Source organism: Oncorhynchus clarkii, chromosome 2 (genome assembly GCF_045791955.1).
Source record: "Oncorhynchus clarkii lewisi isolate Uvic-CL-2024 chromosome 2, UVic_Ocla_1.0, whole genome shotgun sequence".
NCBI lineage: Eukaryota > Metazoa > Chordata > Actinopteri > Salmoniformes > Salmonidae > Oncorhynchus > Oncorhynchus clarkii.
Window position 1 is genome coordinate 9,211,381 of NC_092148.1, and position 24,239 is coordinate 9,235,619.

The following is a 24,239-nucleotide window of genomic DNA, read 5'->3' on the forward strand; positions in this document are numbered from 1 at the left end:
GAGTCTTATTTGAGCTTCTGTCAGTCGTAACAATCCATAGAGTAAGTGATAGTAGGTTCATAATCTTTATTATTAACTTAGTCTTCCACTTCCAATTTTATCAGCACTGGATTAGCACCCATAATCCTCGTTTTATGATCCCAACTCAGAAAACAACCAACACCGACTCACACATCATTACATGTTCCAGCATTGTCCTACTAGAAGAGACCCACCATTGCAACAAATAGAATAAAAATATCTTAAGTGCTTTTACATTGTCACAGGTATCTGCTTTGATGTGCTCAAGGCCTGCTCTGGCTTAATCTAGAATAGTTTTTTTTTTTTTAAAGAAGCAGGATATAAAGTTATATTTGTTACTGTTAAATGTGTTAAAATATGCCATATTATCAACAATCTCTCTTGTTCAACACATGCATGAGTAGTTCCATATGTCATGCGTGTCTATTGGATGTGTAGTTTCACTACAGGACAAACCCCAGCAGTAGGAACAAGAAGGGCTGCATAAAGACTCCAACTCCCAGAGTTCCCAGCATAGATGCTCCTGGTGGAGAAAAAATAATACATTATACCACTTGACCTCTCTCTCTCTCTTGCCTATTCATCTTCATTTCAGTTTCTTCCTCATAGTCTAATCAACTCTTTATTTTTCTCTTACCTGACCACAGGAGCATTCCTTTATCTCTACCCATCTCCATCTTTCACTCACGTTGAGTTCATAACATCTCATAAATTTGTAATTACCAGCATATGACTGGGAAATATCCACTTGTCAATAAGGCAGGTAGCCTATTGGTTAGAGCGTTGGGCCAGTAACCGAAAGGTTGCTGGATCGAATCCCCGAGCTGACAAGGTCGTTCTGCCCCTGAACCCACTGTTCTCCGGTAGGCCGTCATTGTAAATAATAATTTGTTCTTAACTGTCTTACCTAGTAAAATAAACCAATCTGTGAGCTCAGCTTGTTTGCCATTAGCCAATCGGCATTCTCAACTAGTTCAAAGCACTAAAACGCTTTACAAGTAGTATTTTCTGAGTTTCCCACTTGTTATGAACGCAGCATTCATCTCTTCCCCTCCCAGTCCCCTCTCTCCTACTCACCTGAGAGTTGGGGCAGGTTTCTGGGTGGGTTTGTAGTCGGTTCTGCGCGGTCATAGGCCACTCGGTCGTAGGCCACACCCAGAGCATTGCCAAGAGCGGCCCGTTGTGCCTCCCCCAGCACTGCCCACTGTGCACTGGTTACCATGGCAGCATTGTCAGGACCCAGGGCCTTCAGCTGGCTGGTTGAGAGTGCCTGATCAGAAGTCAGAAGAGTATGGAGTGCTGGGTTCAAAAGTCACCTATTTTCTTCGTAAACCTAGTAATTAGAAAACCTCAGTGGAACACAGCGGAGATAGAGAAGAGCCCCCTAAGCAAACTGGTTCTGGGGGTCTGTTCACAAACAAACCCCACAGAGCCCCAGGACAGCAACACAATTTGACTCAACCAAATCATGAGAAAACAAAAAGATAATTCCATTGGAAAAAATGTACAAAAAAACAGAGCACTGCTCTGAATGCTATTTGGCCCTAAACAGAGAGTACACAGTGATGGAATACCTGACCACCGTGACTTACCCAAAATTAAGGAAATCTTTGACTATGTACAGGTACAGATTAGGTGAGCATAGCCTTGCTATTGAGAAAGGCTGCCGTAGGCAGACCTGGCTCTCAAGAGAAGACAGGCTATGTGCACACTGCCCACAAAATGAGGTGGAAACTGAGTTGCACTTCCTAACCAGCCAAATGTATGACCATACTAGAGACACACATTTCCCACAGATCCACAAAGAATTCGAAAACAAACCCAATTTTGATAAACTCCCATAACTACTGGGTGAAATACCACAGTGTGCCATCACAGCAGCAAGATTTGTGACCTGTTGCCACGAGAAAAGGGCAACCAGTGAAGAACAACAACAATACAACCCATATTTTTTTATTTATTTGACCTTTTGTACTATTGGCATATCATTACAACACTGTATATAGACATATGACATTTGAAATGTCTTTATTCTTTTGGAATTTTTGTAAGTGTAATGTTCACTGTTCATTTTTGATTGTTATTTCACAATTGTTTATGTATTTTACTTGCTTTGGCAATGTAAACATGTTTCCCATGCCAATAAAACCCTTAATTTGAAATTGAAATTGAATTGATAGAGGGAGGCAGGGAGTGAGTGTACTCACAGAAAGGCGGTCTGGGGGGATGAGGGGAACGCTGGTCGGACTGAGGAATGAGAAGGCAGAGGTTCTGAGAGAAAGAAACTCTGACAAACTCAAACCAGCTGGAGAAAAGTGAGACAAAGCAGAGAGAAAAAGAGAGAAGGGATGAGAAATGGCTTACATTTTAAAATGTATTTCACAAAATAAGAGAGAGCAATAGTGTGTGAGAGAGAGAAAGAGGGAAACAGAGGAGTGTATCTGACCCATGATGTTGCCCAGAGAGTTGACCCGAGCCTCGGTCCATCCCTGTGTTTCTCCAAACACAGCCACGGCACGCTGCTTCAGAAGCTCTGTTACTGCCAGGGGGCACTGCACCTCGCCCACCGACTGTACTGCCTCCCTATAGAGATATATAACACATTTAAAAACAAGCTCACGCGAACACACACACACGCACTGTCCATGTCTGACCTGAAGGCATCAGTGTTGAGTTGACCAGTCTCCTCAGTGTTCAGACCACAGATGAACTGGTCCAGTCCTACCAACTCCACAGCTCCCAGTTCTCCCACTGTCTCATTAATACGCTCCACAAAACCCCTCCACACAGCCTCCCTCTGCCAGGGACCAGACATGATCACCATTAGAGTTTAGTATTTAGTTAGTGTGTGTGTGAAGGTTCATATATACAGTACCTGTGGTTGTGTCCAGGAGCAGCGAGAAAGTGTCTCCAGAGTGTCCAGGGAGGAGAAGGGGAGGCTGGCCAGCTCAGTGAGGTTGAACCCCTGAGAGACACAGCCCAGCTGGAGCACCTGGCTCTCATTCAAACCTGACACTGGACCCCAGGCCTGTAGTACAATATAGTAAAGCACAGCTCACTCAACAGCAGAACATAAAAAGATCCTCACCCCTGCACTTGAGATTCTTCTAACTTCTGTGAAATGGCCCCAAGATTTAGACACTGATCTAAGGTATGTTTCGGAACCCCCAAGACTTGAAGAGGGTAAACTGATCTGTGCCTGAGCCTGGCAATCTACCTGGATGGCCTTCTCTCTGAGCACCACTAGTTGCTCGGCGCTGTAATCAAGGACCTCCCCCAGCGTTTCCACGGCAGCGGTGATTGTGCCGGCGTCCATCTTGGAGAGCTGGGCTGGGCTCCAGTAGACATTGGCTCTGCCCAGTTCCTCCAACAGAGACACAGTAAGGCCCACCTCCCCCTGAGGGAGAACTAGAGAGAGAGAGGGTCCAGGGAGGTTGTGGTAAATGTATTGTAATGTACATCTTTATTATGTTCATATTCAAAATAATCCCACACACATTCTTATCTGCACCTTAGGTGTGTGTGTTTCTCCTCTCTCACCTGCTCTCCTCCTGCGCATGGGCATTACTTCAGATGTGGAGGTGGAGAGAGAGAAGAGTTTCCATCGCAGGGCTGAGAGGTCCGGACCCCTACTAAACTCCTGAGGAGGGTTAGGGACCGGAGGGCTGGGTAGGCTGTCCATCAGGTCAGACAGAGTCTCTTTCAGCCACGACTAGAGGGGGGAGAAGCCAGGGTAGAAAGTAAAAGAGCAGAGGTTATCTTCATTTTTTGAAATTCACAGAAGCACAAGTGTAGACAACATCAGGAAGAGACTAATTAGGGGCCTTTCATATGTGGTTGTCAGGGAGATCATGGTGATAGAGAGCCACTGACCTTAAAGCGCAGTGAGCGGACAGCAGAATCATCCAACAGGAGGAGAGGACCCAGGGATTTGATGGTGTCAGCTGTCCAATCAGACGGGTCACTTTCAAAGGAGAGAAACAATAATAATTGTATATTTGTCAAATTTTATTTTGGCAGTAGCAGTTCTATCTAGAAAGGTTAGAGGATGTGCTTGTTCGTACCCATATGTATCATTGAGCAGCTGGAAGAGCGCCCTCCAGTGGCGTGGAGGAATCTGTTTGCAGGAGGCCAGGGCCTGCACGCTGGAGTTGAGGACCTCAGGGGCCAGGAGGGACATCTGAGAGGGGGCCAGCTCACACAGCAGCGACCCCAGACTCAACACCTCCTCACTGGACAACTTTGACATGTTCCTCCCCTGGGGACACAGGGGTGCACCGGGCTCTGTCACTCATTGCAGTATGTGTGTGTGTGTTTGTGATTTACACTAAAGATTAGGGTTAGGGTTGGGGTTGAGGCTAGGGTTAAGGTTGAACTAGGTTGTGGACATGAAGCTAGGGTTAGGATTAGGGTTAGGATTGAACTGGGATGTAGACATGAACCGAGATTTAGGATTAGGGTTGAACTGGGATGTAGACATGAACCGAGGGTTAGGATTAGGGTTGAACTGGGATGTAGACCTGAACCGAGGGTTAGGATTAGGGTTGAACTGGGATGTAGACATGAACCGAGGGTTAGGATTAGGGTTGAACTGGGATGTAGACATGAACCGAGGTTTAGGATTAGGGTTGAACTGGGATGTAGACATGAACCGAGGGTTAGGATTAGGATTGAACTGGGATGTAGACATGAACCGAGGGTTAGGATTAGGGTTGAACTGGGATGTAGGGATGTAGGGTTGTGTGTTTACCAGGCAGTTCAGAGCTCTGTTGGTCAGTGTGGGGCGAGAGCGAGAGGTGAGAGGCAAAGAACTCAGGTTGGCCTCTTTCATCTTCTTCATGAACACAGCACATACAGAGGCAGGTAGACTGGCTATCTTCTCAGCCCTGAGAGAGAGGGAGGGAGGGAGGGAGGGAGGGAGGGAGGGAGGGAGAGAGAGAGAGAGAGAGGGAGAGAGAGAGAGGGAGGGAGAGAGAGAGAGAGAGAGAGAGAGAGAGAGAGAGAGAGAGAGAGAGAGAGAGAGAGAGAGAGAGAGAGAGAAATAGTATATGTGTGTGTAAGTGTGTGTCAGTGTGTTGGGGCCCCCCACCCCCAAAATAGCCATTTTCCCACAGACATTACCTGCTGATTGATTCTTAATGTATTATCCCACAATTGAAAATATTTATTTAATGTATGTTTTTAATATCAGGAAATTCTGGAATTTATAGGGGATACACTTAAAAAAAAATACATTTGCATAAAAACAATAGGTCAGTGTGGCCCCCTGGACAGCTGGGGATGATTTTAATTGAAACCCCTGGAACACAGCAACATCTGCCAGTGTGTGTGTGTGTGTGTAATCACGGCAGGTGAAGCAGCAGCAGGGTGGGGATCTCCTCCAGCTCTGTGTCTGTGATGTTGTTGAAGTAGCCTGCTCTCTTTTTCTCCAAACCTGCAAACAGACTCTGTGCAGTACAGCACACCTGACAGACAAAGTGAGAGGGCGGGAGATAAACGTGTGTCTCAAAATCAATGGCCCCTAAGCATGTAATAACCAGCCTGACCTCAGAGCTATATGAAACAAACTTGTATGTATTTCTGAGCATCTCGAAGACGTATGATATCTACTAATGGCCTTGTTACTTTAGACAGAAATTAATTTAGGGAGGTTGGTCGGAGAGGATGAGTGGGTGTAATCCGCAACCATCTAACAATCCAAAGGTTGCGTGTTTGAGTCGTGTCGAGGGCAATTGTAGCTTTTTATACAACGGGTGAGTCTAATCCTGAATGCTGATTGGTTAAAATCACATTCCAGCCGGTGTCTATTCCATAAATGACCACTGGCTAAATCTGTGACGTTAAAATGCCTATTTACTCTATTCCATCTGACTGCACAATCCACTGTCTCATCAGCCCAGCCAAGCAATTTATAAACGTGATCTCCACTATAAGAAGCATCTAGACATTATCTCACATTTCTTTTAGACAGTGTTTAGTTTTCAACAGCGGAGATTTGTATAAACCTTGCCATCTGTCTCTCCGACATTTGCAACATTGTTTCAATATTCAAATTTGACTCCAGCTGTCCCATGGTAATGAACGTGTCGGGACGAGACAGGCAGGCAGCGTTTCTCATCCAGTCGAAATCATGAATCAGCTGGCATCATTTTCATGGATATATACAAAGAAAGAAATGTAAATTGAAAAAATGTCAAACGAAACGAAGTGCAGCTAGTTTGCAGCCTTTCCAGCTTCAGTTTGAAGTGATCGTGTTAGCTGTGTTGTTGGCTAGCTCCTCTGAGTCCTGACCAGTAAGCATTTTTTCTATGCCAGGCGAAATCGCGCACCATTACCTCATTGTTATGGATGTGTCCAAATAAATGTCACTAGAAAACAGCTTGAACAAATGTAAATGCAGCTACTTTGCTGTTATTCTGGCTGCAACCACAGATTTGTGGAAGGATGAAATAGTATGAATAAATTCATCAAAATAACGTTAATGAAAACATGTCAATCATTATTTGAATATGTTGGTAACTCGTATAAAAGTGATAATGCCAGAGAAGGTGTTGTTTTGAGGATATATTGGCACAGTTTGCTGCCCGAGACAAACAACACCCGTGCCAATATATCCTCCAAACACCGTTTTATCAGGCATTATCACTTAATTAGCTAACCCTTCCCTAACCCTTATTCTAAACTTGACCCAATTCACCTAACCTTTGTTGTTAGTTCACCTAACCACAAACGTAATTCTCCTTTGCTGTTACGACGCAACAAGCAACCTGGTCTCAGAGAAATACATATAAGTCCTCCAAGATGTATAATAACTTCCATCATCCAATTCGTATGCTATTGTACGACCAGGTAAGATGTATGATACTATACATCCTCTAATTCATATGATATTCTATGACCGCTACTCCATTCATAATGTAACCTATCAGTTGTCACAGATTTACATACAGAACAGTAGGAGTTGCAGTCATCACTTGTGTGTGTGTGTACCTGTGTCTTAGAGAGCCAGCGTGGAGTCTCTGTCACAGCTTGGGCCATCTCTATGACGCCACTTTCAGCCACCGTTTCAATCATCTCACAGGCCACGCCCTGCATCGCCGAGCCCAGCTTCCTGTCATCATCATCATTTACATTGTAGTCATTAGGCAGATGCTCTTATCCAGAGCGACTTACAGGAGCAACTACCTTGCTTATCATCATCATCCTCATCATCAGTACCATCAAAAACTGTATGTGTGTGTGTGTTCTCACCGCATGTCTGTAAGTGTCATCTTCTTGCCTAGGATATTTCTGACCAGAAAGGCCGACTGCAAGACAGAGAACAGTGTGTAATGTCACACCAGTGGCCGTAGTCCCCAGAGTTGCGTTCAGAAGACACACACACACACCTGTGCACGTGTCCACTGCTTGCCCTCCAGTTGGTCGAGGGAGGTCAGGTTAGCCTTGTCCAGGGTGGTCAGGGATAGGCTGGACAGCAGAGAGGCAGGGACTTTCTGGATCAGCTCTGAGGCATTCACATCCCCAAGCAGCTACACACACACACACACACACACACACACACACACACACACACACACACATACACACACACACACACATACACACACACACACACACACACACACACAACTTTAGGATCAACCTGAACCATCTTTGCTGCACATCTCATTTTCTGCTATGACTTCTCCCTCCATTCCCCTTTCACCCCTCCCTTCCCCTTTCACCCCTCCCTTCCCCTTTCACCCCTCCCTTCCCCTTTCACCCCTCCCTTCCCCTTTCACCCCTCCCTTCCCCTTTCACCCCTCCCTTGCCCTTTGAGTTTGACTTGATTTTATTTTTACAGGGACAGTGCACATAGAGTTGAGATTATTTTATTTTTACAGGGACAGTGCACATAGAGTTGAGATTATTTTATTTTTACAGGGACAGTGCACATTAATCAACGTTTCAGTAAAAGTGCCGGTTTTAGCCAGCAGGCAAATTTTCGACCACAGTCCCTGGGCAGGTTATTAAAAACAATTGTCTATAGACAGTCATTGAGCGGTGAGCACACGCAGAGCAACATAGGACAAGCAAGACATAGCATACAGACAGAGCAACATAGGACAAGCAAGATGTAGCATACAGACAGAGCAACATAGGACAAGCAAGACGTAGCATACAGACAGAGCAACATAGGACAAGCAGTACGTAGCATACAGACAGAGCAACATAGAACAAGCAAGATGTAGCATACAGACAGAGCAACATAGAACAAAAAGCAACAAGACAAAATTCATAAAAGCAACAAAGTGTTTCCACACCTCACAAGCTACAGACAACACCCCTCCCTTCCCCTCTCACCCCCTCCAACAATGCTTTTCTCTGTAGACTGGTCATCTTTTGACTCATCATGTCCAGACCCTCATTACCCAGAAGCCCCTGGGATTTGACTTTCCTGAGGACAGAGGAGGCCACGCCCGTCACAGCTGAACCCAGAGACATTAACTCCTTACCAGACACCTCCTGAGAGAGAGAGAGAGAGAGAGGGGGAGGGAGGGAGGAAGGAAGGAAGGAAGGAAGGAAGGAAGGAAGGAAGGAAGGAAGGAAGGAAGGAAGGAAGGAAGGAAGGAAGGAAGGAAGGAAGGAAGGAAGGAAAGAAAGAAGGAAAGAAGGAAAGAAGGAAGAGAAGAGATATAGAAATGAGAGTTTTTAGAGCTGCTCTCTATTTCACCATTAGTTCCTGCCTCGGCCCCTCATACAATAGAAGAGTATCACCTAAACATTCCAGTTGAGAAGCCTGTTAATAGTAGACTGAGACAAAGGCATATTTATAAGAGTAACCTCTCTCACCTGCTTCCCCTGCAGTATTTTATTGGCCAGTGTTTTGGCCTGGGTCAGACCCCACTTCACCTCTGACCCCAATGACATCAGGGTGTCCTTGAGGGCGTCGGGGGAGAACTGGGAGAGATGGAAAGGGGAAAGCAGCGTAACACCGGGACCCAGCGCACGCAGCAGCTCAGGACTGGAATCATCCACAGATGATGACATCACAGTGTTGACGAGCTTCTTCTTCAGCTGGAAGTCAGAGGAGGAGGGGAGAGGAAGAGGAGGGTTATAAATAAACACCACAGATTATTCCCATAATTGTTCTCTGTAAAATCCCAATTTTAGTGATTCCTGAGTTATAAACAATAAACTACAACAACTTTGGAAAGAGTGAGAGAGACAGAGAGAGAGAGAGAGAGAGAGAGAGAGAGACAGAGAGAGAGAGAGAGAGAGAGAGAGAGAGAGAGAGAGAGAGAGAGAGAGAGAGAGAGACTGGGGGATACCTTGTTGACTCCAGAGTTGCTACAGTCATCAAGTTGAGAGAGGAGGAGCCGGCTCATGGAGGAGTTTAGGGTTGGGGCGTCATCATAGAAACATGCCAGCGAGCCCAGTCTGGATAGGAAAGGGTCAGAGGTCATAGGTCAGTAGGTCAGAGTTAAATAAAATACCCTACTGGCTATTCAGTACCGTGTTTGGTAAGTCATCCAACATCTATTCTGAACTCTCCTCCCTTGTTTGTTTGTCATATTTCTGTGACTAAGCACTCGCTCATGCTCAAGGATGTATGTAGATCTGGAAATGATAATCTAACCGTCAATCCCTATTTTGTTTAGTGAAGTAATTCTGAAACTACAACAATTAGCAAAATTAATGGTAAATTGCATATCCAGCACAGGAGGTTGGTGGCACCTTGACTGGGGAGGATGGGCTCAGAGTAATGGCTGGAACGGAATGAATGGAATGGAATTGAACTCATCAAACACATGGTATCTATGTGTTGATACCTTTCACTCCATTCTAGCTATTATTATCAGCCGTCCTCCCCTCAGCAGCCTCTTGTGATGTCCAGGTGATACAACTCCAGTCCTTCTCTCAGGCACGTACAAACCTGTCCAGGTTCTGGACCAAGTCCCCTCTCTTCTGGGAACACTCTCTGATCTTCTGGAGTATCTTTCTGCCCTGAAGAGGAGGGAGCCCCCCCACCCCTCTGAAGGAGGAAGGGAACTGGGGCGAATGGAAGAATGGACACAGCTAGGGAAAGAGAGAGATAGTGGGGAAGACAGATAGATTAAATAGCAGTTGTAAAATAGGGGACTGTGATCTGTTTTGAGGGTCTCAGTGAGTTTTGATGCGATCCATTAAAAAGCAGAGTGGGGAGAACTACAACAAACAAAGACCTGGTCGTTGGGGATGGTTTGGATGTCGTCCATGGGCAGCCCGGGAAGGAAGGGCCCCATCATCTTCATCACATCCATCTTCAGCCACAGCAGCCTGGGAGGACAGGGGCTGGGCATTACTGGAGAGAGAGGAGGGTGGCAAACACACACACACAGTTGGCACACACACATACAGGGCAGAGTAGTACTTGAACACAAACATGATGTCACAACAGTGGTTGTAGTCACCAGAGTTGTTTTCAGTAGACACACGCACATGCGCGCAAACACACATACACACACACACACACACACACACACACACACACACACACACACACACACACACACACACACACACACACACACACACACAGGCAGGGCCCAGTATTGCTTGAAAACACACACGCAGATGTAATAAACACATAAACACACTGCAGAGTGAAGATCTGTGTGACACACACGCAAATCAGGTGTTGTGTCTCGAATAAACACACACCTCTCCGCTGTCCTTTGGACATAACTCACTCTCCCTTTTCATAGCCGCGGGAAGTAGTTATGGGGTGATTTTTCAGGGGGTGCTGCAACACTCTCAGCATCCCTACTTCCCGCATCTATGTCCCTTTTCATGCCTCTCCTCCTCTTCCTCCTCTTCCTCCCTCCTTTCTTTACTCTGCTTCGGTCTTCTCCTTTCCAGCTTGTATCTTTCTCTCCTTCCTCCCTTCTCTTCTCCTCTCCTTTCCAGCTTGTATACTTCTCTCCTTCCTCCCTTCTCTTCTTCTCTCCTTTCCAGCTTGTATCCTTCTCTCCTTCCTCCCTTCTCTTCTCCTCTCCTTTCCAGCTTGTATCCTTCTCTCCTTCCTCCCTTCTCTTCTCCTCTCCTTTCCAGCTTGTATCCTTCTCTCCTTCCTCCCCGCATCTCTCCTTTCCAGCTTGTATCCTTCTCTCCTTCTCTCCTTCCTCCCTTCTCTTCTCCTCTCCTTTCCAGCTTGTATCTTTCTCTCCTTCCTCCCTTCTCTTCTCCTCTCCTTTCCAGCTTGTATCTTTCTCTCCTTCCTCCCTTCTCTTCTTCTCTCCTTTCCAGCTTGTATCTTTCTCTCCTTCCTCCCTTCTCTTCTCCTCTCCTTTCCAGCTTGTATCCTTCTCTCCTTCCTCCCTTCTCTTCTTCTCTCCTTTCCAGCTTGTATCCTTCTCTCCTTCCTCCCTTCTCTTCTCCTCTCCTTTCCAGCTTGTATCCTTCTCTCCTTCCTCCCTTCTCTTCTCCTCTCATTTCCAGCTTGTATCCTTCTCTCCTTCCTCCCTGCATCTCTCCTTTCCAGCTTGTATCTTTCTCTCCTTCTCTCCTTCCTCCCTTCCCTTCTCCTCTCCTTTCCAGCTTGTATCCTTCTCTCCTTCCTCCCTGCTTCTCTCCTTTCCAGCTTGTATCCTTCTCTCCTTCCTCCCTTCTCTTCTCCTCTCCTTTCCAGCTTGTATCTTTCTCTCCTTCCTCCCTGCTTCTCTCCTTTCCAGCTTGTATCTTTCTCTCCTTCCTCCCTTCTCTTCTCCTCTCCTTTCCAGCTTGTATCCTTCTCTCCTTCCTCCCTTCTCTTCTCCTCTCCTTTCCAGCTTGTATCCTTCTCTCCTTCCTCCCTTCTCTTCTCCTCTCCTTCCAAGCTTGTTTCCTGTATTTCTCATAATTTCTTTCCATTTGGTTTTCCTTTGGGTTTCCCACCTTTCAATGGTTTCTTCTCGTTCTCATTCTACTCCTCTTTCCTTTCCTCTCTCCCCCTCTTGATTTGGGTCCTCTCATCCTATTTCTCTTTCTCTTTCTCCGGTTTGACTTGAAGAGATTGATCATTAGTATTTGGGTCATAAGGTACAAAACAAGAGCTTGATCAATCAAAGATACAAAACAAGACTGTTTCTAAGAGCTTGATAAATCAAAGATACAAAACAAGACTTTTTCTAAGAGCTTGATAAATCAAAGATACAAAACAAGACTGTTTCTAAGAGCTTGAAAAATCAAAGGTTGCTGTAACATCTAAAATCTCAACTAAACATATTTATATCAGTATTTCGTTTAATTATAATAATGAATAATGTAACGTATTCTATCTCTGCAGAGGTGGTTCTCACCTGTCATATCAGGCTGTGGTGGTCTAGCAGGCCAGTTCTGTCCTACTTCTGGTCTGAGTGTCTGTCTTGGCTCCTGTTCTGGTCTGTGTGTCTGTCCTGGTTTCTGTTCTGGTCTGTGTGTCTGTCCTGGTTCCTGTTCTGGTCTGTGCGTCTGTCCTGGTTCCTGTTCTGGTCTGTGTGTCTGTCCTGGTTTCTGTTCTGGTATGGGTCTGGGGCGCCAGGCTGCAGCAGTGTGGCTACAGTTGTAGTTGTTCTGGGCCACCCGTTCCTTGGCCCACTCTCTGATCTGAACACGCTGCTCCTCAGAGAGAGACCCAAACACCTCTCCCAGCATCTTCATCCTGGAACCAGACCATACTGTTACCACACACACACACACACAGAGACACACACACACACACACACACACACACACACACACACACACACACACACACACACACACACACACACACACACACACACACACACACACACACACACACACACACACACACACACACACACACACACACACACACACACACACATAGACACACACACACACACACACACACACACACACACACATCTCTTCCAGGTGGGGGTTCTGTATCCAGGGAGGCAGGGTCATCTGGGGTGGGGGCATGTTCTGTAGGAGGGGTTTAGCGGCCCACACCAGCCTCCCATAATCTTCTGGTTCCATGTCGTCTCCACCCTTCATCATCAGGGCAACCCAAGAGAGGGGGGCGATGAACGCTCTCAGGAAACACTGGGGACCAGCCTGAGAGAGAGAAAGAAAGATGTTGCGTTTGGGAAGTAAAACAGGAGCATTGTTGAAGCCAGGTTATAATCTCATGCTAGGGCTAAACCTGTCACGCCCAACGCAGGAGACGAGAAGCAGGTACAGGAAGTGAACCATTTAATATAGACGGACACACAGTGGAACAAGAACAGCGTCTGGACATAGATATGACACGACAAACAATGCTACTACAGGGAACAACACGGAGCAGACATATATGCAGGGACAATCAACACAGTGAGGGAGTCCAGTGAGCACAGCTGCATGTAATGATGGTAACAGCTGCGTATAATGACGGGTAGCCTGACGCCCTCGAGCGCCAGGGAGGGGGAGCGGGAGCAGGAACCACGACTAGTGGGGGGGCTGAAGATGCAGTATTAATGATGGTAACAGAGCGCCAGGGAGGGGGAGCGGGAGCAGGAACCACGACTAGTGGGAGGGCTGAAGATGCAGTATTAATGATGGTAACAGAGCGCCAGGGAGGGGGAGCGGGAGCAGGAACCACGACTAGTGGGAGGGCTGAAGATGCAGTATTAATGATGGTAACAGAGCGCCAGGGAGGGGGAGCGGGAGCAGGAACCACGACTAGTGGGAGGGCTGAAGATGCAGTATTAATGATGGTAACAGAGCGCCAGGGAGGGGGAGCGGGAGCAGGAACCACGACTAGTGGAGGGCTGAAGATGCAGTATTAATGATGGTAACAGAGCGCCAGGGAGGGGGAGCGGGAGCAGGAACCACGACTAGTGGGAGGGCTGAAGATGCAGTATTAATGATGGTAACAGAGCGCCAGGGAGGGGGAGCGGGAGCAGGAACCACGACTAGTGGGAGGGCTGAAGATGCAGTATTGTTGAAAAACAGCTTGTAATTGGCTGAGGGCTTGAGTGACACTGACCGAAGAGTTCCTCATGTGCTCAATGAAGCTTGGTAGACTGGAACAGTTCCACAACCTCTCTGTCACGTTCTAGAAAGAGAGAGATAGAGGAACATCTTTTAAAAATGTCATTATCTTATGCCTTTTAGTTTAATAAACAGGTTATAAAAACCACTGTAAAACTTTACATAAAACAAGACCAAATATGGCCTTTGTGTCTAAAGTGGATACAATCCCCATTATGTAAATAATTGTTTGCAACACTCCTGGTGTATAACTAGAGTACTGTCAGTGTATTTGCATATTTTGAATATATCTAGCTATGTAAATGAAGATGAATGTTGAGGTACCCATTCACGGTCAGAGTCAGGGTATTTCATGGTGCTATTGGGCTGGAAATAGAAGCGGGAAGCGGAGTCCATGTCTGTGTCTGAGTAGGTATCTGTTTCCTCAGCAGAGAGGGAGGTGAGGAGAGAGTGGAAGTGGGAGAGAGGGTTGGGACGAGACATGCTGTCTTCCATTTGCACCCCACTGATAGAGAGAGAAAGAGAAAGAGCGTGAGAGAGAGCGAGAGGGGGGGCTAACTTGTAGATCCATTAATTTGCACACACACACACACATGGGTCACCTTACCTGTTATTAAAGGGGTTGTCCATCGTCATGGGTAACAGGTGTCCTGTAGCATAGCAACCATGCATTAAGAAACACACAGGAAAAAACAAGATGATGTAATACGCATTATCAAACTGTTTTAATGTATGCAACAATAATGTGGTGCTGTTTCTAGCATGTTGTTCATAAGCAATATTATTACAACGATACATTAGTTACACCCTCTGTGTTTACTAGGTTAGAGGAGGTATGTGCTGTGTCCTCACCCATTTGCAGGCATCTCATCATCTGTGGGGACAGAGGGACACCAGCATAAACTACGGAACTGTTACTTTTACTGATGTCTTTCTACCTGTGGTGTCTTCGTTGATTATCTACATGTAACCTACAGTACAAACTGAGGTATAATGTCATACCCCTTTACAGTGAGGTGTGAGACAGCCTCGCCAGTCAGCCAACGAGGGAGTCACAATACACATAGCAGGTGAAGGAGTCTGTGTAGGGCTTAAACTACAGCTGGGGATGGTGTAACTGTAACATCAACATAGGCCAACTGTGATCAGTACTGTAGAAACATCACCCAGAGGTGTGTGTTTGATCAGTACTGTAGTAACATCGCCCAGAGGTGTGTGTACTGATCAGTATTGCAGTAACATCACCCAGAGGTGTGTGTACTGATCAGTACTATAGTAACATCACCCAGAGGTGTGTGTATTGATCAGTACTGTAGTAACACCACCCAGAGGTGTGTGTACTGATCAGTACAGTAGTAACATCACCCAGAGGTGTGTGTTTGATCAGTACTGTAGTAACATCACCCAGAGGTGTGTGTTTGATCAGTACTATAGTAACATCACCCAGAGGTGTGTGTACTGATCAGTACTGTAGTAACATCACCCAGAGGTGTGTGTACTAATCAGTACTGTTGTAACATCACCCAGAGGTGGTCAGTTAAGGCAGGCGATAGACTATTGATTGATTGGTTGATTGATTGACTGGTTGTTTGATTGATTACCAGTTTCTTGGCCATGTCTTGGAAGCGAGCGGGCGGAGATGGGAAGCCTGGGGTCGAGGGGTCAGGGTCAAGCATCATGGGAGACATCGGTGACATTGTATCTGGGTAGAGGGCTGAGAGGGGCATATTGCATACACAGACACACACATGAGCACGGACACGCACACGTCTCCAAACTGTCAACATGTTACGTGTGTATGCTACACTTGTTTCCCGTTTGGATCTAACTGTAATTTAGGAATGATCCACTGTTGCAAAATGGAAGAGGGTTAGGCCTGGTGCGTTTACTGCTTACCTGAGACTGCATGGACTAGGAAGAGGAGGAGGAGAGTCTTCTCCCCTGGTGAAGCCATGGTGGAATTGTCCAACTCTGCTTTAAAGAGGAGGAGGAGAGAGGTGATGTCAGCCTTTGTAAACATCAATTCTAAACGTGGAATCATTCTAATTTCCCATTCTAATTTCCTAAACGTAATTCTAATATTGTTTCTATCTATCGTGCATCCCTTTGTTCTCAGTAAAAGACAACTTTTACTGTCGTAAAAATGTCAGTTGGATAACGTGTCTCCATGTGAGCCAGGTCTCAGGGATACTAGGGTATATTCTTTAAGGCTTCCTCCTCTGGGGCTGAGAGCTCACAGCTGCCTAGCTACCGCCCTAGTTATCCACCTAGTTACCTGCCCCATGGAGTAAGCCCACTGGGGGTGAAGGAGAACATGCTGAGAAAAACATGCATTTTAATTGATATGTTATGTCATGCTCTTTCTCCATCTCTCGATCTTTCTCTTGGTTATATTTGCCTTTCTACAGTACTCTTTTCCTCCTCTCTCTCTCTCTCTCTCTCTTTCTCTCCTCCTCTCTTTCCATTTCCACTACTTTCCTTTCATCGCTTCTGTAAAAGATTTTCCTCTCTAAGTCATTTGCATGGCTTCCGAAGATTTGACTTCTCATTTGGGTTTGGCCTTGAGGTGTGTCATGCAATCTGCCTGTCTGAGCGTGGTGATTCTGGGGTTTATGGTCATAATTACCAATCGCATAATTATTTCACTATATGAATATACATTGGTTACAAATTCCTGAGACTGTCTCCTCTAAATACAGTCCTGTCTATTCTGAATATCTTATTCATTTGAATTAGTTCATTAGTCCATTTTTAATACTCTGGCCTTGCACATTAGTGATGCATTTCTCATAGATTAACTATTCATAGATTGAAAATGGTGGCTTTTTTAAAGTATTATAAATATACTTCTTCTGTGAGACAGATAATTGCTTACTTCAACATTTAAAAAACAACACACTGTCAATCCTTATTAGATAATGATGCAATTGACAGAGCAACAACGCACAACCTACACAGTTCTAACCATTATCGAGGGCACAACCAACACAATTCTAACCATTATGGAGGCCACAACCAACACAGTTCTAACCATTATGGAGGACACAACCAACACAGTTCTAACCATTATGGAGGCCACAACCAACACAGTTCTAACCATTATGGAGGACACAACCAACACAGTTCTTACCATTATGGAGGCCACAACCAACACAGTTCTAACCATTATGGAGGTCACAACCAACACAGTTCTAACCATTATGGAGGTCACAACCAACACAGTTCTAACCATTATGGAGGCCACAACCAACACAGTTCTAACCATTATGGAGGCCACAACCAACACAGTTCTAACCATTATGGAGGTCACAACCAACACAGTTCTAACCATTATGGAGGTCACAACCAACACAGTTCTAACCATTATGGAGGCCACAACCAACACAGTTCTAACCATTATGGAGGCCACAACCAACACAGTTCTAACCATTATGGAGGCCACAACCAACACAGTTCTAACCACAACCAAACCAAAGATAAATGTACTTACTGAATGGTGTTTTCTTGTTGGATGTGGAGTAGAATATGTAACAGCAGTATGTTCAGCAGGAGAAGAGTGTATGTGTCCTCTCTCCCTCCCTCCCTCCTTCTCTCTCTCCCTCCCTCCCTCCCTCATGGGAGGTTACCTGTACAGGTGTCAGACCAGGTGCATACGCTCTGTGTGTGTGTGTCTCATACAAGCCCGAGTATTGTGTGTGGGAATGATATGTTGGCCATGTTACAGTAATCAGGCCTTAGTTCACAGTCATTTTATGTCAAAGACAATCATTATCATACTATATCAGAGAGAAATACATTCTCAGAGAATAAATGTTTTGTGTCTTGGAAAAAGGCTTAAAATCTCTTTTACGTAATCTTTTCAACTGACTCAAACACAGGTGAACTTTCAAATACACATTAACATGAAAACATCAAACCCTAAACAAGTGATTAGTTTCAACTTGTACCTACTCCAACATGAGTACATTTAAATGTAACTGTTATTTAACTAGGCATGTCAGTTAAGAACAAATTCTTATTTACAATGACGGCACACTCCGGCCAAACCTGGACGATGATGGGCCAATTGTGCACCGCCCTATGGGACAGCCAGGTGTGATGCAGCCTGGATTCAAACCAGGGACTACAGTGACGCCTCTTGCACTGGGATGCACTGCCTTAGACCTCTGAGCCACTCAGGATCCCATAAATATAATCATCATGACTGGACATTAGGTGTACCAACAACATTGACACACCAATAGTACTTTCCCTACCTCACAGTTACATACGGCTACACACACAGCAGACTATGGTACTGTAGGTTACCACACAGAGAGGCCAGTTGTAAGCTTCTGTTCCTAAACCTAGCAGCAGATACAGTGGCCTACCCTCCCCATGGAGCAGGCTGCCTGATAAACAACAAGCCAGCTCACTGCAATCCCCCAGGATTCATCTCTAATTAGCAGTAATGATGACACTCATTAGGAAAAGGAACAGTACATGTAGCAGTACAGTTGTCAGACCAGGTGCATACGCTCTGTGTGTGTGTGTCTCATACAAGCCCGAGCTTGTTCCTGCTTTAAAGACTTATTTGGCATTGTCATGCATGAGGGGTTGCTGGCTAAAGCAGAAACAGAAAGGCTACCAAGGTACATGCATGGTGCAGTGGCATGCTTCTGAACATGAACAACAATAGTTGAGTATCCATCCAATGTAGCTAAATAAGGGGTGCATTCTAAAGAGAAATGGTGTTACGGGGCAAACCACCACCTGCACGCAGAGCCAGAGCCAAGACATCTGTTTATTTTTCAAATGACCAGAGGGTGGCAGCAGAATCAAGAAAGCTAAAAACACCTATGCAGCTACCGCGCTTTCGCATGTCCGGTTATGATCCAGATCGTGGAGCGATAGATACCGTGATCCGCGCAAATAAAGCACGTGTGATACGCAAACGAACACTGGCTGAAACGAATCATGGACCAGCTTGAGTAGGAGTAGGCTATATATATATATATATATATATATATATATATATATATATATATATATATATATATATATATATATATGTACACATGTTTGGTGTTAGAGGTTATTTATAGATAAGGTAAGCCTACAGACTGACCCCTATAGATAAGGTAAGCCTACAGACTGACCCCTATAGATAAGGTAAGCCTACAGACTGACCCCTATAGATAAGGTAAGCCTACAGACTGACCCCTATAGATAAGGTAAGCCTACAGACTGACCCCCTATAGATAAGGTAAGCCTACAGACTGACCCCTATAGATAAGGTAAGCCTACAGACTGACCCCTATAAATAAGGTAAGCCTACAGACTGACCCCTATAGATAAGGTAAGCCTACAGACTGACCCCTATAGATAAGGTAAGCCTATAGACTGACCCTAGTGATAAACCAGCCTGCTATGTGGCTGAGCCCATGTGTTCTACAGTGAGCTCTCAACCAAGTGCAGCACTGTTCTTTTAACGTTTTACACATGACAATTTAAAATGCTACATAACATCCTCTGGTAAACAGTGACTGCTCTATTTTAATTTTATTTAGAAATATTATTGACAGAAATTGGCCGAAATGCACTTCGAGATGCGCAGACGAGAACTTTCCAGACTCTCAGGAGGAACAGCCGGAGGAACGCCATCCCTCCAGCAAGTGGAGTGGTATGCGCGTGTCAAATTTGAAGTAGACTAGAGGCGGAGAGGGTATAGGACTGCACGCGTCGGTAGATAGCAGTGGGACTAGAGCACATACCGGGCACGGTACCAAAGGATACACCCACCACGTAAGTTTATTTTCATTGTAGCCTGTCGGTTGAGTTGTGGAACGTATAATTCCGCTTTCATGACGTTCCTAGTCTTTGATATGGAATTGCATCACACGTCAAGGTACGGTTGTAGGCTATAGCATCTTTTTTTGTATGGAATATAACCGAAATATCAGAGCCATATTTAGCCTATATAGCCTATTTATTTGGATATATCCTACTGTTCTGATAGCCCCTAGATTGTTTTTGGCCAGACGATTTTCGGACCCATCTCTATAACCCTGTCGGAGTTTCAGAAGCTACGCGCCCAGATAGGGAGCAGGTTGACGTTTGTCATGAATCTTGCCCTGGAGGCAGAACTGAGACATGTCCTCTAACCGTGTCAGCTGCAATGTCAACATTTTTTTCTTGCTTTTTGGTCTTCATTTAACGTTACATTAGGGTTAGCAGTGTGGTTAAGGTTAGGTTTTCAAATCCGATTTTATGACTTTGTGGCTGTGCCAGCTAGTGATCACTCTGCAGAGCTGCCTCCAGGGTAAGATTCATGACAATAAATGCCAACCTGCGGATTGGGAAAGGAATGCTTCGAAACCACCTATTCCCGTACGGTAGAGGCTCCAGATCCCACGTTGCCAACACACTGAGAGACCGTTATGCAGTTTGTTGTCTTCCTTGCTACTCTGACAGACTGGAATTATTCTATTATTCTATTATTTTACCAAAAGTTCAGTAAAAACAGGAAGAACAAGCTTTATGTCTTCTTTCCTGTTAGGAATTTCTTAAATTAAGAATGTCCTTAAACTCATACTTGAAGAGATGGGATGACAAATGATTGCTGGAATTTGTAGTGTTTGAGTTAGAATAATATTCCTGGTACATTATTTCACAGGTTGGTTTCAAAACATCAGGATTCGAAAAAGGTAGGTATGTCAACACACTATCATTCATCAGTATTAATGCCTCACATGAGAAAAATGTCACCCCCAGCTATAGAATGATCTTTACATTGAATGATCTATACATATATTCACACTATAAATTATTTCAACCCAAGATTAACACCAAAGTTAACATGGTACTGGTAATTCTTTGTCTCTATTCCACTGGATGGTCATTGTGATGAGTTGTCTGTGTAATCCAGTGTAATCCTCCTCTGCCTGTTTGTGTGAATACATCTCTCTCTCTCTCTCTCTCTCTCTCTCTCAGTTGCAATGAAGGACGTGTGTTTCCAGTGTTATCACACAAAATGCCCAGAGGTGGCCATATTTTATGATCTTAATGGTGATCTGAACAAGAATCTGCTGGTGCCAGGCCCTTTCCAGAAATGCACCTCCACTCCCTATCCTCCATCTGGGAAGTGCACCATGTGTCTCCAGGATAATTATTCTTATGCTTTGTGCAGAAGTGTGTCAGAGAGTCTCCAGCCTGCCCTGGAGGCCAATAGCACTGCCGTTACCAACTATAAACAAACCAGTGAGTGTCTCTGAAGGCCCAAGATAGTACAATGTGGAAGAAATGCTAGTGGGTAGAGTGAATAAATCGATGGTCCTGGGTGTCAATAATCCCAGGGGGCTATAGGAAGTAGGCTTTATTATAGAGCATGAGAACTCTGTTAACCAAACCAAAAACTCATTTCTATAATGTATGTGATCTGTCTGTCAGTTGTTGCATTTAGGCTAATCAACCCTGTTCTGCTATTTCAGATTGCCCTGTCGTTGGCATCGCGTCAACTACTGTGAATGGTGAGTCATTGATTCAAACATTCTGTATTATTTTCACAAACTGGCTGTAGAGAATCTTATGGTAATTTTACACAGCACTTTTATGCAGTGTCCCTTGCTGAGTTGAACACGAAGGTCAGGAGTCAGTCTGATTGAGCTTTGCCCACAATACATGTTCTAAATGCATTGTTCCTGTGTTCACGGAGACCACAATCATGGGGGATGAATTGAAAATTACCATAAAATGGCACATTGTCCAAATTCGCAATTGGATTGAATCCCATCCTAACTTTGACAGCGAGCCTTAATTGTTCTGTATATAGTTCAGTGAAAACAAGTCTGGCTGTTCTGAGTTGTTTGTCTTGGTGACAGGTCCAGACTTCACTGGAGCTGGTGGTCAAAACGGACATCCTGGTGAGTGCAGAAATACCCAGCGCAGCAATGCTGCTCAACACTGACAATTTCCCTCTGACAGACGAATCTACTCCTCAGTGGCTTTGCAACTGTTACCGTCTCCCTTTTGTAATTGTATTCATCCGTTGATTTGATTAATGCTTCATGCTTTATGATTCCTCCTCATTAGTCTGCTAATTAGTCCTCCAAATGTAATATGATACATACTTATTCCATCATTTTGTGTTCCTTTATCTGTTGTTCTTAAGGGGGTGAACTGTGGTGGTGTTTACTGATCCTTGTCCTGGTCGTCATTGGCATTGGCATTGCTTACTGGTGTATCAAAAAGCGCAAAATAAATAGAAACCATGTCGTATAAGGGTGAGTGTGTTCTGACTGTAACGATATACAGTGGGGCAAAAAAGTATTTAGTCAGCCACCAATTGTGCATGTTCTCCCACTTAAAAAGATGAGAGAGGCCTGTAATTTTCATCATAGGTACACTTCAACTATGACAGACAAAATTAGAAAACTAAATCCAGAAAATCACATTGTAGGATTTTTAATGAATTTATTTGCAAATTATGGTGGAAAATAAGTATTTGGTCACATACAAACAAGCAAGATTTCTGTCTCTCACAGACCTGTAACTTCTTCTTTAAGAGGCTCCTCTGTCCTCCACTCGTTACCTGTATTAATGGCACCTGTTTGAACTTGTTATCAGTATAAAAGACACCTGTCCACAACCTCTAACAGTCCACTATGGCCAAGACCAAAGAGCTGTCAAAGGACACCAGAAACAAAATTGTAGACCTGCACCAGGCTGGGAAGACTGAATCTGCAAAAGGTAAGCAGCTTGGTTTGAAGAAATCAACTGTGGGAGCAATTATTAGGAAATGGAAGACATACAAGACCACTGATAATCTCCCTCGATCTGGGGCTCCACGTAAGATCTCACCCCGTGGGGTCAAAACGATCACAAGAACGGTGAGCAAAAATCCCAGAACCACACGGGGGGACCTAGTGAATGACCTGCAGAAAGCTGGGACCAAAGTAACAAAGCCTACCATCAGTAACACACTACGCCGCCAGGGACTCAAATCCTGCAGTGCCAGACGTGTCCCCCTGCTTAAGCCAGTACATGTCCAGGCCCGTCTGAAGTTTGCTAGAGAGCATTTGGATGATCCAGAAGAAGATTGGGAGAATGTCATATGGTCAGATGAAACCAAAATATAACTTTTTGGTAAAAACTCAACTCGTCGTGTTTGGAGGACAAAGAATGCTGAGTTGCATCCAAAGAACACCATACCTACTGTGAAGCATGGGGGTGGAAACATCATGCTTTGGGGCTGTTTTTCTGCAAAGGGACCAGGACGACTGATCCGTGTAAAGGAAAGAATGAATGGGGCCATGTATAGTGAAATTTTGAGTGAAAACCTCCATCAGCAAGGGCATTGAAGATGAAACGTGGCTGGGTCTTTCAGCATGACAATGATCCCAAACACACCGCCCGGGCAACGAAGGAGTGGCTTCGTAAGAAGCATTTCAAGGTCCTGGAGTGGCCTAGCCAGTCTCCAGATCTCAACCCCATAGAAAATCTTTGGAGTGAGTTGAAAGTCAATGTTGACCAGCAACAGCCCCAAAACATCACTGCTCTAGAGGAGATCTGCATGGAAGAATGGGCCAAAATACCAGCAACAGTGTGTGAAAACCTTGTGAAGACTTACAGAAAACATTTGACCTCTGTCATTGCCAACAAAGGGTATATAACAAAGTATTGAGATAAACTTATGTTATTGACCAAATACTTATTTTCCACCATAATTTGCAAATAAATTCATTAAAAATCCTACAATGTGATTTTCTGGATTTTTTTTTTCTCATTTTGTCTGTCATAGTTGAAGTGTACCTATGATGAAAATTACAGGCCTCTCTCATCTTTTTAAGTGGGAGAACTTGCACAATTGGTGGCTGACTAAATACTTTTTTGCCCCACTGTATCTTATGATTATAATGTCACTGAGGACCTGACCAACAGACATCTCATAAATACTGTGATTATGTCACTGAGGACCTGACCACCACATTCCTAGATACTGCTTCCTACAACCTTTTCATTCTCTCTTCCCTCTCTCTTTCTTTTTTTTCTGCAGGAGAAAGTGACAGGGACAGCCCTCAGGACTACCCATCCCTTAACCAAGCTGTTTGGACCAAACCACTAGAGACACGGACAACCCTCAGGACTACCCATCCCTTAACCAAGCTGTTTGGACCAAACCACTAGAGACACGGACAACCCTCAGGACTACCCATCCCTTAACCAAGCTGTTTGGACCAAACCACCAGAGACAGGAACAA

General features: G+C 44.9%; 1 protein-coding gene and 2 long non-coding RNA genes across 3 annotated transcripts; 2 read left to right on the forward strand and 1 right to left on the reverse strand.

The window, feature by feature from the left end:
• Positions 1 to 88: 88 nt before the first annotated feature.
• On the reverse strand, positions 89 to 15,969 carry LOC139379115 (otoancorin). Its single transcript, XM_071121946.1, has 28 exons — positions 15,898 to 15,969; positions 15,603 to 15,715; positions 14,854 to 14,875; positions 14,609 to 14,651; positions 14,326 to 14,506; positions 13,997 to 14,065; positions 12,890 to 13,083; positions 12,321 to 12,661; positions 10,227 to 10,345; positions 9,938 to 10,080; positions 9,333 to 9,441; positions 8,854 to 9,078; positions 8,365 to 8,526; positions 7,410 to 7,550; positions 7,273 to 7,328; positions 7,012 to 7,132; positions 5,368 to 5,486; positions 4,772 to 4,907; positions 4,086 to 4,279; positions 3,895 to 3,985; positions 3,562 to 3,733; positions 3,239 to 3,429; positions 2,897 to 3,049; positions 2,676 to 2,818; positions 2,468 to 2,604; positions 2,229 to 2,326; positions 1,099 to 1,291; positions 89 to 544 (listed from the first exon to the last, which is right to left on the reverse strand). Exons 1-28 carry the CDS (start codon positions 15,953 to 15,955, stop codon positions 465 to 467), a joined length of 3,804 nt encoding a protein of 1,267 aa, XP_070978047.1. The 5' UTR covers positions 15,956 to 15,969; the 3' UTR covers positions 89 to 464.
• Positions 15,970 to 19,692: 3,723 nt separating this feature from the next.
• Positions 19,693 to 21,240, forward strand: LOC139379122 (uncharacterized). The gene is made up of 3 exons (XR_011628368.1): positions 19,693 to 19,785; positions 20,657 to 20,687; positions 20,974 to 21,240. It is a non-coding gene; the product is annotated as an uncharacterized lncRNA (long non-coding RNA).
• A 619-nt stretch (positions 21,241 to 21,859) lies between these two features.
• LOC139379128 (uncharacterized) lies at positions 21,860 to 24,166 on the forward strand. Its single transcript, XR_011628370.1, has 3 exons — positions 21,860 to 21,902; positions 22,151 to 22,262; positions 24,035 to 24,166. It is a non-coding gene; the product is annotated as an uncharacterized lncRNA (long non-coding RNA).
• Positions 24,167 to 24,239: the final 73 nt, after the last annotated feature.